The sequence below is a fragment of the Manihot esculenta genome, chromosome 5 (genome assembly GCF_001659605.2).
Source record: "Manihot esculenta cultivar AM560-2 chromosome 5, M.esculenta_v8, whole genome shotgun sequence".
Lineage (NCBI taxonomy): Eukaryota > Viridiplantae > Streptophyta > Magnoliopsida > Malpighiales > Euphorbiaceae > Manihot > Manihot esculenta.
The window spans coordinates 9,086,145-9,102,386 of NC_035165.2; the positions used below are offsets into that span (position 1 = coordinate 9,086,145).

At 33.6% G+C, this 16,242-nt stretch overlaps 1 protein-coding gene and 1 long non-coding RNA gene across 7 annotated transcripts; one reads left to right on the plus strand and one right to left on the minus strand.

Annotated features, from left to right (window-relative positions):
* Positions 1–1,228: 1,228 nt before the first annotated feature.
* LOC110615707 (protein IQ-DOMAIN 29) lies at positions 1,229–7,144 on the plus strand. Of its 6 annotated transcripts, none has more exons than XM_021757740.2 (6): positions 1,229–1,382; positions 2,072–2,192; positions 2,892–3,197; positions 4,269–4,472; positions 4,717–4,797; positions 5,462–6,600. In XM_021757740.2, exons 2-6 carry the CDS (start codon positions 2,103–2,105, stop codon positions 6,506–6,508), a joined length of 1,728 nt encoding a protein of 575 aa, XP_021613432.2. In that variant the 5' UTR covers positions 1,229–1,382; positions 2,072–2,102; the 3' UTR covers positions 6,509–6,600. The 6 variants fall into 6 exon arrangements, with proteins under 6 accessions (XP_021613432.2, XP_021613438.2, XP_021613435.2 ...); XM_021757743.2 differs by lacking the exon at positions 1,229–1,382 and adding an exon at positions 1,449–1,835; XM_043956897.1 differs by lacking the exon at positions 1,229–1,382 and adding an exon at positions 6,823–7,144 and having other exon boundaries at positions 1,450–2,192; positions 5,462–6,434.
* Positions 7,145–8,265: 1,121 nt separating this feature from the next.
* Positions 8,266–10,721, minus strand: LOC122723724. Its single transcript, XR_006350789.1, has 3 exons — positions 10,180–10,721; positions 9,756–9,885; positions 8,266–9,661 (listed from the first exon to the last, which is right to left on the minus strand). It is a non-coding gene; the product is annotated as an uncharacterized LOC122723724 (long non-coding RNA).
* Between the last annotated feature and the right edge of the window lie 5,521 nt (positions 10,722–16,242).

Sequence of the window (16,242 nt, forward strand, 5' to 3'; positions counted from 1 at the left end):
GAAAATAAATAAATAAATAAAAATAATGGAAGGGTAAGAGTAAATATTTCTATTTTCTATGAGCTAGATAGAAGAATCAACTAGCATTTTTGAAGAACAAGCCAGTTGTTTTAAAACACAACCGGGGACAGTTTAAAAATTTACAACCCAGTGTTCTTGCGTGAAGCCACCAGAGCTAGTGAGTAGCTCGATTTTCAATAAAGAATTTATGCATCCCAAGGTCACAACCACCATATTTTGATCAAAGTAGCATAAATTGAGTAAATATTTGCATTACTTCTAATTCTGTATGGGAAAATTCAAATTCATTAATTTAAATTTTATAGAATTTATGGCACGAAGTGCAAGGATATGATTATATTAGTAGATTAAGCAGATTATTTTATTTTTCTAATTTCAATTAGGGTTGCTGCTAATAACTTGTTTTATTCTTCTTTATCTGTATGGCATGAGTTAATCTTACAGCATGCAACTGATTAATTATAACAGTTGTTTTCTCTTCTCCCTATTTTAGAGTCGCCGAGCAGGGATTCTTTTTTTTTTGTATGACGAAAAGCTGTTATGATTTAATAGAAGATTGTGTGAAGGTTTTCAATAGAAAATTTTATTAATTTATCAATTTAGTGGATTAAAATTAGAAATTCTACTTTTAAATATTTCACCTCTCCAAAATACAAATTCAATAAATTTAAACTTTTAAAAAACTTTCTATTACTTTAAAAAAATCCATTCCGAGTAAGTTGGTTTGGGTTCAAGGTCTTCCTGCACAATTTTGCCCATTTCGAGCTTTAATGCTAATTTGCAGTTTTAAGAAAAAGCATGCCAAATTAGTTTGGCACTAAGTGGATTTAACAGGTAATCAACATTAATTAAGTAGACGTTTGATGCTGCTACTTCAATTTCCTACTACTAAAAAACATTAATTAAGTAGCCAGCTGTCCAATTAAAGAGAGTTAATTATGATTCCAAAAGGATGATTAACTATTGGCAAGTGGTAACCACCATCAACTACCACATCCCCATTCATTTCCCTGTCACCATAACCAACACCCACTAAAATAAGCATCTTCTGGCCGTTGATGGATGAGCCGTGAGGCCCAGTGTCTCAAGTAATGTACTGATGCCTCCAGCCTCTATGCCTAAAAGAGGGAGGACAATAAGCCAGCTTTTAGGGGCCCACTCCACCTCTCACACGGCGCCGTTTAAGGGATATTTTCGGTTGTAAACCCCACTTTTTCATCAAAAGTTTTTGACTGCTTCCTCTCAGCAAGTGGAGAGAGAGAGAGAGAGAGAGAGAGAGAGAGTGCTTGTCAGTTTCTCACTGTGCGCGGACGACAGAAGAACTCAGTGAGCTCAAAGAAAATACAAACGGAATCTGCTGGGTACATTTTGGTTGTATTTTAAATTAATATATTGAATTTTTCTTTTTTTTTTTAATTTTTTTTCTCTATACTCTTGCTGTTCTACTGTTGTTTTTCCCTCATTTTTTCAAGTTAAATATCATTTCTTAGATCTCTGGATACTTTCTGTTTCTCTTTTTCTGGGCTTGTTTTGGTTGTCTTGTTTGCTCAGTTACTGTCAAGTTCTTTGGTCCGTATGCTTGCTAGTTGGCTGGCAACTTTTTGTTAGGGTTTGAAAAAATCGAAATACTACGGTTTCTACTAATGCTTAGATCGAAACTACTTTCTCTTTCGCTACTGGCTTCTAATGAACTATGCTCTACTTTTTCTTCTTTACTAGACTTCTTAGCTTCTTTCTCTGATTCAAGCTAGCCTTGGTTTCTATATTCGTGTGTGTCGGTGAGTGTGGACTTTGTTTTTATTCTTTTGAAGAAGGTGAAGGCTGCTTTTCTAATGATGAGTATTTTAAGTTTATTACTGGTTTTAATTATGGATGGCTTTGATTTTTTTAATTTAACTTTTGTTTGCTAAGAGGAATTTATTTGAAATTGTGTGTTTTGGCTATGCGCTTTAATGCTACTAATTGATGTTTATTAGTTGTATTTTAGGCTGATAAGCTACATTGTGGTGTTTCAGTGTTATTGACATTCTCTTTTGTTATAATCATGCAGCTTTATATATTTAGATTTCTGGGGTATTGGAATGGGAAAATCTCCTGGGAAATGGATCAAGTCCCTTATTCTTGGGAAGAAATCGTCCAAGTCTAAGCTATCCAGAGAAAATGATGTTTCGGTAAGAGAAGCTAGCATTGTGCTTCCCCATCTTGTTTGAGCTAGTCTAATTCTTTGATCTACACAGTGTGAATATAAAGAAAGACTTAGCTTTTGAGACAATGAAATAGGCCATGATCTGAGAAGTACATGACAAGAGATTCAAATCCACTAATACACTCCCTTAAAGTATTTCCACTTTTGCCTTCTCATGTTACTCTTAGGTTAGCTCAACAGTTCATTGAATCATACTTTCCAGTTAAATGAACTTGTACTTACCTGAGGATACATACTTATCCACAAATATCTCTCCCACGCATTAATCATCAAGCAAGGAACAGAAACACACTAAGAAGGGCTGTTATATTGCATCGAGGTGACATTTTCAAGCGTCTGTTCTCAAAACCGTGATTGTGTGCTAAAAAATTTCCAGAGCTGATGGTTTTTCTAACATTTTCTCTTCAAAGCCTCACTTTATGACTCTAGGAATTAGTTCTGTGCAAAAATGGCCTTGGAATACTGTTCCAGGTTATTTAAAAGGTGATTCTACTTGGTTAGATTCATTTAAAGTTATGCCGTATATTCAACATTATCATTTATTGAAAAAATTTACTTCTACATAAAAATTAGCTTAAGTGAAGCCATGGGTACTTTCTGTGGTGTCTTAGTTGTGCGAGTTAAAATTAAGAAGTCCTGATATGTTGCTAATTGTTATGCTAAGAAATCTGCCGATAAAGGAGAGGTTTTGATTTCTTCTGAAGCACCTGTGACTGATACAACTGTGGAACATTCAACTATTTCACAACTGGCTCCTGCTATTGGTGCTAGAAGTGGGGCGGATTCAGAGCATGTAGCAGCTGCTAATTTGCAAAATGAAGGGTTACAAAATGAAATCTTTACTTTTTCATTTGCACAAAGAGATGAGAATGCAGAAGAGGGCACAAAAGTTGGTTCAGAAGAAGATCCTGAGAGAATCAGGCATGAAACAGCTATTACAAAGGCACAAGCAGCTGTTCGAGGTTATCTGGTAATCTCCTATTTCTACTCTTATGTGCATAAAATTTTTCCTTCCGCATTCGTTCTACACATTGGTATTATGCTAATTTTTCATTCTCCGTAAATTTCAGTAGCTTTGATCCATTGGCATTATATTATAGAATTGCTGTGTAAAGTGTAAATGAACCTTTTCAAGTGCTTGCTTGTGATTCCAAATTTCTTTGTACACTTGTATCATGTATTATATAATATGACAGTAAGTGAATATGTGCAGTGGAATCTGTATGAAGCTTTTGCAGTTTCCAACTTCATTCCATGCTGTGTTCTTTCTTTAATTTTTTATGGGGAACTGGTGCTATCAAATGAGACCTTGCCCATTGTAGATGAGGTTGATAGGTTTCTTGTCTTAAGGATGTGAGATGTCGGGCTTCATCCCATGCTGTGTTCTTTCTTAAGGATGCTAGATTTTATATGAATCTGGTAGCTTACATGCCCTGTAAAATGTTTATCTGCAACTCTGATTTGTATAAATGTGTCTTTTCATAACTCTCAAGATTTACCTCTTTTACCATTATACTCATATGGTTATGGGTTCTCTTCAAGCATTTATGTGCTTGAAACCTTTTGCTCACTTTAACAAATAGAGGGAAAAGACACATCAATTTAGGTGTCATCTATTTACTGTTTTGTGCAAGGAGTGAAATCGCATTTTGGAAATGTAGCCTGTTACACTTAGAAATTAGGCAGTGAACCTCCACCTAATTGAAAGTTAAAGTAACATTGGTCAGTCAACTACCAAATACCACATGGCAAGATTGGATTGAAAGTGTTCAGTTGCATGAATAAAGTAATATGGTTTTTCATTGATAGCATAGTGCTGATATACATTCTTTAGTCCTTGAGCAATAAAAGAAGTAAAAATTCAGTGTTATCTTGAAGATGATGCTGTGTCTATGTTATTTTGATTTCAATGCACACTGTATCTTTACTATTTTGATCTCCCTTGAATTTTACCTTCTGCCTTTGAATTTCATTTTCTTGAAATGAGATTGTTTTGTTGTGTGTGCTTTACTTTATTGATGCTACTGTTGTGTTTCTGAAGGCTCGCCGTGCATTTCGAACACTCAAGGGCATTATAAGGCTGCAAGCTCTTATCCGCGGTCACCTAGTTAGAAGACAAGCAATTGCTACCCTACATTGTCTGCATGCAATTGTTAAATTTCAGGCATTGGTTCGTGGTCAAAAGGTTAGATGTTCTACTGTTGGGATTGAAGTGCAGAAAGCATGCAACATAGGAAAAGTTCAGGTGATTTATGATGAACTTGGGGACCTTCTGTTTGCACTTGGCTATTGTGATTGTTATGGTCATATTCTCATTATTGCATGTTCATGCTGGAGGTTGTTAGTTTGTTTTAGTGAGAACGGTGTATATTTGCAGTTAATAATCCTTCCTTACCGCTCTCTTGGGTATGAATAATGAATAGGTTAGCATCCATATTGCAATTAATTTTGCTTATTGCTAATTATTGGATAATGTTTTTGTGGATCAGGGTGCTATATGTTCAGATTCTTCTGGAATACCTGCATCAACTCCACTGGAGAAGCTGATGAAGAATGTCTTTGTTCAGAAGGTGAAATCTACTTAACTTTGTCCATCTTATTTGTGAATGGTTATATGCTTGTTCATCCTCCTCCTCTCATTGCTTATCAAGTTTTTTATGTTTATGGGTGCTGTCATTCAAAATTATCCTATTCATTTTTATGTTCCTCATTGTTTTTTTTTTCTTGGTCTGTTTGCAAACATGAGGCTTGTTATTTCAATTTCATGGTCTTGTAGACACCTTCTATAGACCTTATCTGGTTTAGTTCATATAGGATTGACAACATTTTGCAATTTCATGCCGTTTACCTTTAACAATTGCCAAGTCTTTATGGAGAACATGAACTGGTAGGTCTTGTTAGAATGTAGATGCCAGGATGCATGCTTTTTTCCTGTTCTCTTTCCAAAATGAAATTGTGGCAGCATCTATACTTTGTTAATAGGAGGGTGGGGATCAACTGCATATTTTCTAGCTATTGTCATTTGTTGCTTAGAAATAATGAGGCAGCTTTTCTTAATGTGATTTTGAAATTAATATCTAGTTTTCTATGCACTATTTTGAAATCTAATTTGTTTTACTTGAAAAGATATGGCAAAACTAATATAGAAGGAACTGGCAAAGGTTCCTTATTATCAAATATTGAGAATATGTGCAATTAATGATTGCTAAGTTCTTCATGTTTTTTCCTCATTAGCTTTTGGCTTCATTACCTGGAGAAATACCTCTTAGCGTCCACTATAGTTCTGTGGAGCCTAACTCATCCTGGGAGTGGCTGGAGCGCTGGACAAGGTCACACTGCCAGGAATCCCAGTTACAGCCAAAGATTAATTCTGAGTATGTTGGGGTTAAAAAAGTAGAAAGTGAACAACGCAAGCAAAAACGAAGTGTTCGTAAAGTACCCCGAGCTAATTCTGAAAACAGCTCAGGTCGTTCAACTAAAGTGTCTGAAAGACCAAAACACAATCCGAGAAAACTTCCAAGTCACCCAATGGACTTGGTTCAGGAACATCCACAAAATGAATTTGAGAAGGTAAATCGCAATGTAAGAAAAGCTTCTGATTCCACAAAAGATGCTCGTGAAAGACTTGTTGATAGTGGGAAACCAAAGCGCAATATGAAGTCATCCACTGCTGCTACCCCTGAAGTTTCAGAGAGTGCCAATGGTATGGCAGAGGTTGTGATGAAAGAGTCTGATGACGATACCAGTCCAAAACATATTGCTGTTGCTGGTGCATTACAAGAGCATCATGATTTGGACTTGCAACCAATGAGTAACAATAGTAAAGTTCGTGATGCTCAAGGGACAATTAAGCAATCAAACCCTAAGGACTATCATACTGGAAATGAGAACCAGAAAATCAGTGATAGAAGAGCTTCTTTTCCTCCAAATATTGAGAATCAGGAGAATGGCATTCATAATACACCCAAAGTGCCTAGCTATATGGCACCAACTGAATCTGCAAGAGCTAAGCTGAGAGGACAAGGATCACCTAGATTTTCTCAAGATGCAATCGAGAATATTGGTACAACCAGAAGGCATTCTCTGCCGACTTCCACTAGTGGCAAGTTTCCTTCAATGTCGCCGCGAGTACAGAAACTGGTTCATTCAGCTGGCAAAGGAGTGACCAGAAGTGATGTCTCGTTGTCTTCTTCCAGAGATGATACTGGTAACAACCTATGTGTATACACACGTGTGCGCACATATATGTCTACTTGTGCACAACAGATTTACTTTGCATAGTACTTTTGTTGGTCATAATCACACACGGAAACACTAACTCTCTATTTGGAATCAATAATTTCATTTAATTCAATTAATTTTTTTTCTAACAATTCTCTTCTTTAAAATAAAAGAACTTAATTATGTTTAACTTTAAAAAGAAATTATTTAGAAGGAAATTGAAATCTTCCATGATTTCAGAAAAATTCAGTTTAATTCTTTTCTTGTAAAATAAATTATATCAAACAAACATATTGTCATAGAAATCCTGTCACACTGCACTCAAACAAACATATTGTCTTATTACCAATTATGATTGTTTTTACCAGTTTCAGATAAGGTAATTAAAGCTGAGTGGAGGAGGTGATAATGCTGGACAAACGCTTCACAGGGATATTTTACTGGACAAGGAAAAGAACAGAAAAAAGAAAAAAGATTTTTCTTTTTATGCCATTCCATACGTTCTAACAGTTGGACGGAATCCTAATTGGTGTATGAAACATGTTGATATAATTTCTCATGGTAATTTTATGTTGGGGTGTTAGGTAGTTGCATATCTAAAGGTCATTAAGGGTTGCCTTTATGCTGTATAACTTTTTATTTCCTCTTCTATTTTTGGTTTTCCATATAAATGACGTGAAAACTTTCCAGATTCAAGTCTTTATATACAGGCATGGATCTTCAAAAGTTGAAAATTGCTTTAGTTATCAGCCTTATTTTACCTCGCTATTTTATATCTCATACTGGACATATCTAGTTCAATATTGAGCTGTCAGTCGCCTGGTTTCCTTTCTGCTACTGGTCATGTGCGTTACAGAGAAATCAATGGTTCCAGTATAGAAAATGCAATAATTTGTTTATATATATAATTTTATCTTTAATGCTGTTGAACAGGCAGGCGAGAATTAAAAGTTGATCTTGAAAATTTTAGAAGTGGCCTGGAAAGATGCCTGAGAGCACCATTTGATGTTAAGATCTCTAAACCAAAAAATCTCAGCGTAAGCACCTTTGGAATTTAATCGAAAAGTTTAAGAGCAAAGCGGCCTAAATTTAGCTTGCAAACATCTTTTAACTTTTATCATAATCTTAGGTAAATTATTAGCTGCTTCTAATGTATGGGGACATTCACTCACAAAGAATGGATACCATTCATTAATAAGTTTGTTACTGTTACAATCCAGGAGTGTTGGTTGCGTGTCGCGACTGCTATAGCTAACTGCCTCACCCACACCACTTGTCATCATCGTTACCGCTAATATTAATATGCAGTCATTGTTGCTTTAGTATTTATTATCATCGGTAAATGAAATATTTAAACAAAATTTATAATCAAATGACATCGCATATATTTTTATTTTTATAATTAAATACAAAATTATATACCGTAATTTTTATTGAAAGTACCTATCTCAGTTATCTGTATGGGTTGGCAAAGGAAGAAAGTGGAAAAAAGAAAAAAAGGCTTGCCTTGCCGGCTAAGAGTAGTCCACGAGCTGCAGCAAGGTATACAGCACAAATTGCTACTAGCATTAGACAAAGATGATACGTATAGAAGACTAAGAGTAAGACTTACAGTTATTCCTTCTTGTGCTGATCATCAGCTTAGTTAATATATGCCAAGTCCGAGGACTCCTCAATGGGATGCTGCGATTTCTGTTTTGAAATATCTCAAGTCATGCCCACCCAAAGGCATATTATTCCCAGCTAGCGACATTTTCCATCTCCTCTGCAATCAGCTCCTCATTCTTCTCTCAGTTGTCCAATATGGGATTCTGAGGGATGTAAAATTAGATGTAGTTGGCTGTTAGCCGAGTACTTTGATAGTTAACTTGTTTTCATTTATCAAAATTCGTTAGTCATTTTTTTGTTTTTTTTCGCTTTTCCTGCCTATATATGATGTGAAAAGTCACATTTAAAATTTATGAAAAATTTTATGTGTTTAAAACTCTTAAAATATCAACTAATTAGACTCGGAGTGAACTCCGAATTATAAATAGAAATTAGCTTTAAATAAATTAAAATTTTAAAAGGTGTAAATATGGGCATTTAGACACTTGGGGCAATTCTCAAAATTAAAATAATAATAATAATAATTTTTTATTTTAAATTCGTATTTGAATATCAGAAATAACAATGACCAAAAACTGCAAAGATCAAGACATATGACTGTCATTGTTCTATTCAAATTAAGGTTATAAATATATGAGCAAATAAAGTTATTTTCTCTCATCCTTTTGAAATCGTCTCTCTTTTTATTCACTACCACTTGCAAATATTCATATTTTCGACTTTGTTTTTAAGAAAATTCTATATTTATATTTTCCGTATAAAATTTCATTTTTTAGTTTTATTTAATCATAAAAAGAATATGCTATTACATCCAACATTAATGAAAGCATAATTTCTTAAAAAAAAATATTTCCATATAAAACTTGTATTATTTTATAATATTAGTTCTAACAATCTTTTAAGGAATTATTCAATGGAGATATCAAGTTTTAAGTCTATTTGCAGTAAGCTTATCAATCTAGATGTGTCCGAACTAGAGAGTTCCGATGGAACCAACTTCACAAGTTCCTGTTCTTGAGAAGAATTATTATTCTTCATCATCAATTCTTTTCTCAGGCCTTCCTTAGCTTTGTTCAGATGCAAAGGGTGGGGCTCATATTGTTTATCCAGCCGTTTTCCTTTGCTCCGAAGACCTGGGAAAGCAGGATCAAGTGTTGTTGATCATGCACTGCTAATGATTCTTTGGTTCTGAAACCCGTCGAGTTGGGGAAAATGAAGATGTGCGTAGCTGGTCATACGTTTACCTAATTATTTTTGGTGATCGTCAAGTGAAGGCTGCAGCTGAAGCAAGTCATATCGATGGTTTTCTTGCGTAATGAAAATGATCATATCATACTAGACCCGGAACATCGCATGACAAATTTTCTCCGTTTCAAATTTCCTAAGTTTAGGAATCAACATACATTAGATTACCTGAATAATTTTTAATACGAATAGGAATGAAGCACAATGACCACTCGCGAAGTTGATTGAATTGCTTGTTTTGCCGGCTCTCTCCCCGCTGATTTGCACCCGCTGTCTCTTCCTCCGCTGAGCCTTTGCAATCCGGTTGCTGAAGATGTAGTGGGTGTTGGCCATTCTCGGTTTATCCAGCTTTAGCGAGCTCTTGGTTTCACCAAAAGGAAAAAAAGGCAAGAGTCATGGTTATTGCAATCGATCCAAGATACCCTACTAAAGAAATCCAATTCAATAATAATACCTTCAAGTTCTTAGCTATGATGCAAGACAAAGAATTTGAGTGATTTCAAAATTTCTTCTTCATTTGAATCACAAGTATCACGAGATGCAAAGAAAATGCCAGCCTAAATCTCTAACGATTCCACCATAACCTGCAGAGCCAGGTTTACCAAGAGGAGAACCATCAAAGTTCCACTTATCAAAGCTTGAAGGAGAATGCTACTAACCTTTTTTCTCTATGTATTTCCATTTCTAAACTTACATTATTCAATGTGATTATCCAGTTTATTTAAACATAAATTCTATAACTTGAACTAATTAAAAATAATTAGATCAAATTAAAAATAGATACATTATTTCTTTTTTGTCAGATAACTTTCTTTTTCTTTCTTTAAAAAAGAATGATGCAAGAAAGTTCGATAATCTATCTCTAGGAATGAACTTACCAAGATTTTTGAAGCGTTAAAAGATCGAGCGAATTCAGATTCTTATGTATACCACTGTTTCATTGATATTTGAAAAAAAAAAAAAAGCCCTAAGTTTCTGGCAGTTCATACCACACGTTTCTGATTCTCAATTTTCTCATGGGACAACCTGAAAAATCAGCAATCTTCCTTCCAAGGATTCATCCTGTGGAAAACCTGGCTAAGCAAGACACGTAATATTCATTGGGACCTGATAATTGCAAAGTTACTTTGCGTTCTTGGCATTGGAACAGGAGCCTGATCTTCCTACTGCGGAACATTGAAATTGAGCTCTACAGAAAGCAGTAATATTCACAATAATTGAAAGAAAGAAGATCCTGTTCATACAAGAACAGTGACTTGTTGTAGAGCAGTGTCAAATGGCCACCGGAGTTCCCCCAAACACTTCAGTAGGGTTTCCTGGAAACTGTAGCCCACCCCAGTGAAGTGGTCAGGGGAACTCCAGGAGACACCTGACGCTTCCTTTCTCTTGTTCGTTAATTTTCTTGATTGCACAGTTCACAGCTTTGTATCCTTATATATAGTGAAGATGGTTCATATGAGAACAAGGAGGCCGGGGACCGTTTAAGAGATAGAGAAATTGATCACCGTATTGCCACATATTGGAACTTGGTCAGCATTTTGGGTTGGATGAATAACTCTAGAAAATAAAAATAAAAATAAAAATAAAATTTAAATGTAAGCTAGTGGACGTAAAGCCCTGCCCTGCCCTTCACATCCATCTTTTCGACTGCAATTAGCTTAACTCAGCAGAATCTTAATCAAACATTATCGGATGATGTTGGGTTTAAGAGAAGGAAATGGAGAGATGTATTAAGAATTGAAGAGAGAGGAAAACAAATGTTTTTCTTTTTCAACACCAGATAGTAACAGATTGCATAAAAATCTGCTTGATATTTTAAATTTAAAATATAATAACTAGCTCTTATCTTCTTGAGTTTTGACTCATTCTAAGACTAGTTTAATAGCTTCATATGGAATTAATTTCTTAGCAAATGAGGCATTTTCAATTCTATTCCTTGCTGCAATCCAGTAATGATCATCTAGGATCTTCTTCTTTTTTTCCCTTCCTTTTCCTGATTCTGCCAATTTGCCAGGCAAAATGAAAGGTTGGAAAAGGTCGCCTCGCAAGTAACCGTAACTGATTATTATTCCTACCTTGCACTTAGTCCAGATTTCCGTCCAGGTTCAGCCCTTGGATTTCTTGTACATCGTCGGAGACATGGCGGGACACGTCTCCTAATCACTTCAATTCACAAAATTGAAGACAGGTTTGGTGTTTCTATAGAACGCATTCCATAATCTTATATTCTTTCTTTCTTCCTCTAGATTTTATTTATTCATTTAGCAATGAAGGATAAAAGCCACTCTTAGGAAAATCTCCTGTGGTTGATGTAGAATTAGAGATTAAGGATAACTTATTATAATCTCCGATTATTTGATTGAATATATTTTTTTTTAAATATTTTCTATTTATATGATATTTAAGACACTTTAAAAAACAAGTCAATAAAAATATTTTTTTAATTAAAAAATTAAAGATTTATTTAAAAAAAATGTTTTTTAAATATTTTTTTATCTTCAAAATAGAAAATCATTTTTTTAAATTAAAAACTTATTAAAATCATTAAATTTTCAACACTTTGTTTTGTGACATTGCAGCCAAATAATGAAAAATTAAAATAAATGAAAGATTAATTAGCTTATTTTATTGGCTGTAATATAATGTAATAAAATTAAATTTTTTATTGAATGTAATTTAACCAAAAAATTTGATACACTATGTATGACATATAGTAACAGTATATATATATATATATATAGTAGCATGCTATTCATATTTTTTATTTTTATTTTTAAATAAAATTAAAATTTGAAATTTCATATAAATTTAAATAACATGTTCAATATAATAAAAATGATAAATTTATTTATTTTTTATAAAACATCCTCTATACATATCATTTTTTTACTTATTCTTTCCAACAATAAATTTTAATTTTTTTAGTATGTATTAAATAAAGATATAATAAGAAGTTAATTAATAATTTAAATTACAATCCAAATAAAGAAAAATTGACTCTTCATACGGATAAAAAAGAAAAACAAATATATTTATGTGGAACAAAGAGAATATTAAACTTTTTTCAATTAATTTACTTCGATATTAAAAAAAAAAATTCTAACTCTCTTGAAGTTAATCTCACTTTTTATCTATTGAGGGAATATTTTTAATTAATACTATTTAATCTTATGTTTAATATAATGTTAATTAATAATATAAATATAGACCAAATATATATATAAACAATTGAATATAGGAAAAAACTTTCTAGCACGTTTAATTTTTAAAACGTTCTATTTCAGATTTATACTCTTAAAAGTGAAATTAATTAACCTCAAATATATAGTTGCTTGTTGCATGAATAAACACATGCTAATATGTTAAAAAGTAATTACGTGGACATTTCACAGAGTTATTTGTTAATAGGATAAAAATAAATAGATAAATTAAATTACCTTAAATCCCTAATTTACTAAGTTACAAAACAAATCTCTAATACAAAAAGAAGGAACCTTTCGATAGAATTTAAATCCCTATCATTTTATGGGGGTTTAGTTTAACTATAGTAGCAATAGTAAGCATCGTCGACCACCAATTAGTGTCGCATTGTTGAGCCGTAAAGAAAATAAAGACATTGAGGGTTTAGTTGATAATAATAGTGAATTTTTTTGGGGGTGTGCAAGGACAGTGAAGCCTTGAGGATGTAGTCAACATTAGAACAATCCATTTGGATTGTGCAAAGATTCCTTTGGGTAAGTTTTAAATGCATGTTTTTAGGGCATTATTTTAGTAAATAATGCACATCTTAACTCACAAGCACTGAATATAGATAGTGTAATGTGTTGATAGACTTGCATGTGTTATGTGGTCCCTCACTGCACCTTTAATTGATTTTTTATTATTCACCGAATGAGCAACACATTGATATGCTTGAGATGCCACTACGGTGGCATTTTTGTAAATGACCTTTACCCTAGGTATTCTAGTGGCAGTGTTTCTTTTGTGCATAAGATAGATGTTGATAGATTTTCTGTACTTGAACTGAAAGAATGGACAAAAGACCTAGGGTATGCAGAAATTGAAGGTATATACCATAGAAAAGTTGGTTATGATAAAGAGGACTTCTTGAAGTTTTAGTGTGGTAAGATTCTTTTAGATAGCATAGCTGGTTTGAGGAGTGGAGATACTCTTGATCTATATATGTCTCATGTAATAGATGACCCTATTATCCTTGCCGAGAAAATTCAAGTAATTGGTAGTGCTGATAGTTCTGCTGCAAAAAATAATGAAGCACCAGCTAAGGGGCCTGATACAGTTAAATATGACAATATTGAGGAAGAAATAGTACCATCAAGTGTGGGTAGTTTAGAGAGTTTTTGTTCAAGTACTGATTAATCAGAGGCAGATGTTGAAGGGGATGATGGAGATGAGGAATTACAAGAAGCAAAAGTTGATGAGGAGCTGAGATCTGCTAGGCAGAATGTTAAAGAGTACAAAAAAAGAAAAGGAAGGGTGAATAGGGAAGGTGAGAAGCAGGATATTCTACTTGGTGAGGTTGGTAATGATGCTGCTTTTGACAATGTACCAAATTTAAATCGCCAGGGTCACTTTAAGAAGACATGTGGGGATGAAGATTATATTGATAGCTCAAATCCAGATAGTAGGTGAAGGGAGGTATCCTCTAGGTAAGAAAAAAAAAAGACAGTAAGGTGTATTATGATCCTACATGTGAAGCTAGTTAGGAGTTAGGTCTAATATTTGATAGTGTGGCTCAATTTTGAGACGCAGTAAGTAAGTATGGGGTTGCTAGGGATGCCCAACTAATGTTAAAACCTAATGAGCCAACAAGGGTGAGGGTGAAGTGTAGAAAAGGTTGTCCATAGTTGTTATTTGCAAGCCTTAATAAGAAAAGTCAAAATTTTATGGTAAAGACATATAACCCATGCCATAAATGCTATAGAACTAACAATAATAAGTTGGTGAATTCAGAATACATTTTAAAGGTTTTTAAGAATAGGATTATATGTCAACCTAACATCAAGATTTGTGAAATCCAAAACTTATGTAGAGATGAATTGAAGGTGTATGTTGGAAGGACAATTTGTAGAAGGGCCAAGATGAAGGTTTTATGTAGGGCTGCTGGTGATTATAGCATGGAATTTGTAAAATTGCAAGATTATATTGAGGAACTTAAGAGAAGTAATCCTGACACAACAAGCTATGTTAAATGCAAAAAACTTACAGATAGAAGGCTGCAATTTACATGGTTCTATGTTTTTGTCAATGCACTAAAATAGGGTATGCTATCAGGATGTAGAAGGATTATTGGATTAGATGGACCTTTTTAAAGGGAGTGTGCAAGGAACAACTTTTAGTAGCAGTTTCTATGGATGGAAAAAATCAGATGTTCCCTGCAGCATGGGCGGTTGTAGAGATTGAGGATAAAATCACTTGGAAATGGTTTATAATGCAGTTAAAAAAAGATATTGGCCTTGAAAGTGGAGGGAGATGGACTTTGTTAACAGATCTGCAAAAGGTATGACTACTACACACTTAGCTTGACATTTTAATTGTGTAATTGTATTTAACATCTATTTACTTATATTTAACTTTGTATTTTATGATAGGGTTTGTTACCTGCCACACATGAAGTGCTGCCTGATATTGAACATAGAATATATGCCAGACACATATGGTCAAATTGGGTAAAGAAATAGAGAGGAGTAGAGAGGAGAAAAAAGTTTTGGAGTTGTGTTTAGGCAACATTTGAAGCTAAATTGAAAGTGAAGAACTTAATAAACCTGGGACAGGTGTTGTAGAGGACTTTTTAGGTTATAATCATAAAACTTTTTGTAGGGCTTTTATACAATTGAAGAGCTGCTCAATTATAGAAAACAACATGTCTGAGACTTTTAATTGGTGGATTCTTCAAGTTAGGTGTAAGTCAATTATATCTCTATTAGAGAAAATTAGGATTCAAGTTATGAATAGGATTAGATTGATGAGAAAATTTTCAACAACATAGATTTGTGAGATCTCCCCTTCTGATAAACTTGAAAAAGATAAACAAAACTCAATGGAATGTCATCTGAATTGGAATGGTGCAAATAGATTTGAAATCATAGATGGGGAATATAGATATATCACTAACCTTAGTTTGAGAACTTATATATGTAAATATTTGCAGTTAAATGGCATTTCATATGCTCATGCCATTTATGCAATGTATCATAGACAATTATAGCCAGAAGATTATGTTAGCTCTTGGTATTCTAAAGAAACTTTTATGAAGTCATATGGAGTTGTGATGGAACCTGTAAGGGGGATGAAGTTATGGCCATAATTTAATTACTCTGTCATTGAGTCACCAGAAGTTAAGAAATTTCCTGGCAAACCAAAAAAATGTAGGAGAAGGGACAAGGATGAGCCAAAGAAAGCCAAATTTAGAAAGAGCTTAAGAACATGATTGTAAATATCTTATACATTGTGTAAGGGTATTGATCATAATAAGAAAATTTGCTCAAAAAGACAATACTCAACACCTCAGGTCAGTTAAATGGTTGTTATTTGCATTTTATTTATATAATAATATTTATTTGATTGAGACAACTTTGTGTACATAGAAATACTATTCAACCTACTCAATCTAGGGTAGTAATAGTGTTATGCATGGATCAAACAGTATTGCAAGTACAAGTATTATAAAAAATATGTCAAATATTGATGTAAATGCATCCAATTTGAATGTGAGAAATGTCGATGAAAGAGAAAGTAGGGAAAGAGGTAAAGGAGCTAAAAGATCCATATTTATGCTCCACACACAATCAAGTACGGTTAAGAAGATTAGAGGATATGGAGTATATATCAATGAGCAAACAGGGGAGATGACTGAAAATGTTGGTTCTTTTTATTTTTTTTCTTAACTTATATTTAAAATAAAAGGGGAAGCTAATTGTTAA

What these genes read in the sequence shown, in the direction of transcription:
- LOC110615707 (XM_021757740.2), top strand. Translation starts at nt 2,103, where the DNA reads ATGGGAAAATCTCCTGGGAAATGGATCAAGTCCCTTATTCTTGGGAAG. An exon ending in CCAGAGAAAATGATGTTTCG is followed by an intron (nt 2,193 to 2,891) that starts GTAAGAGAAGCT and finishes TGTTATGCTAAG; the next exon opens with AAATCTGCCGATAAAGGAGA. An exon ending in GCAACATAGGAAAAGTTCAG is followed by an intron (nt 4,473 to 4,716) that starts GTGATTTATGAT and finishes TTTGTGGATCAG; the next exon opens with GGTGCTATATGTTCAGATTC.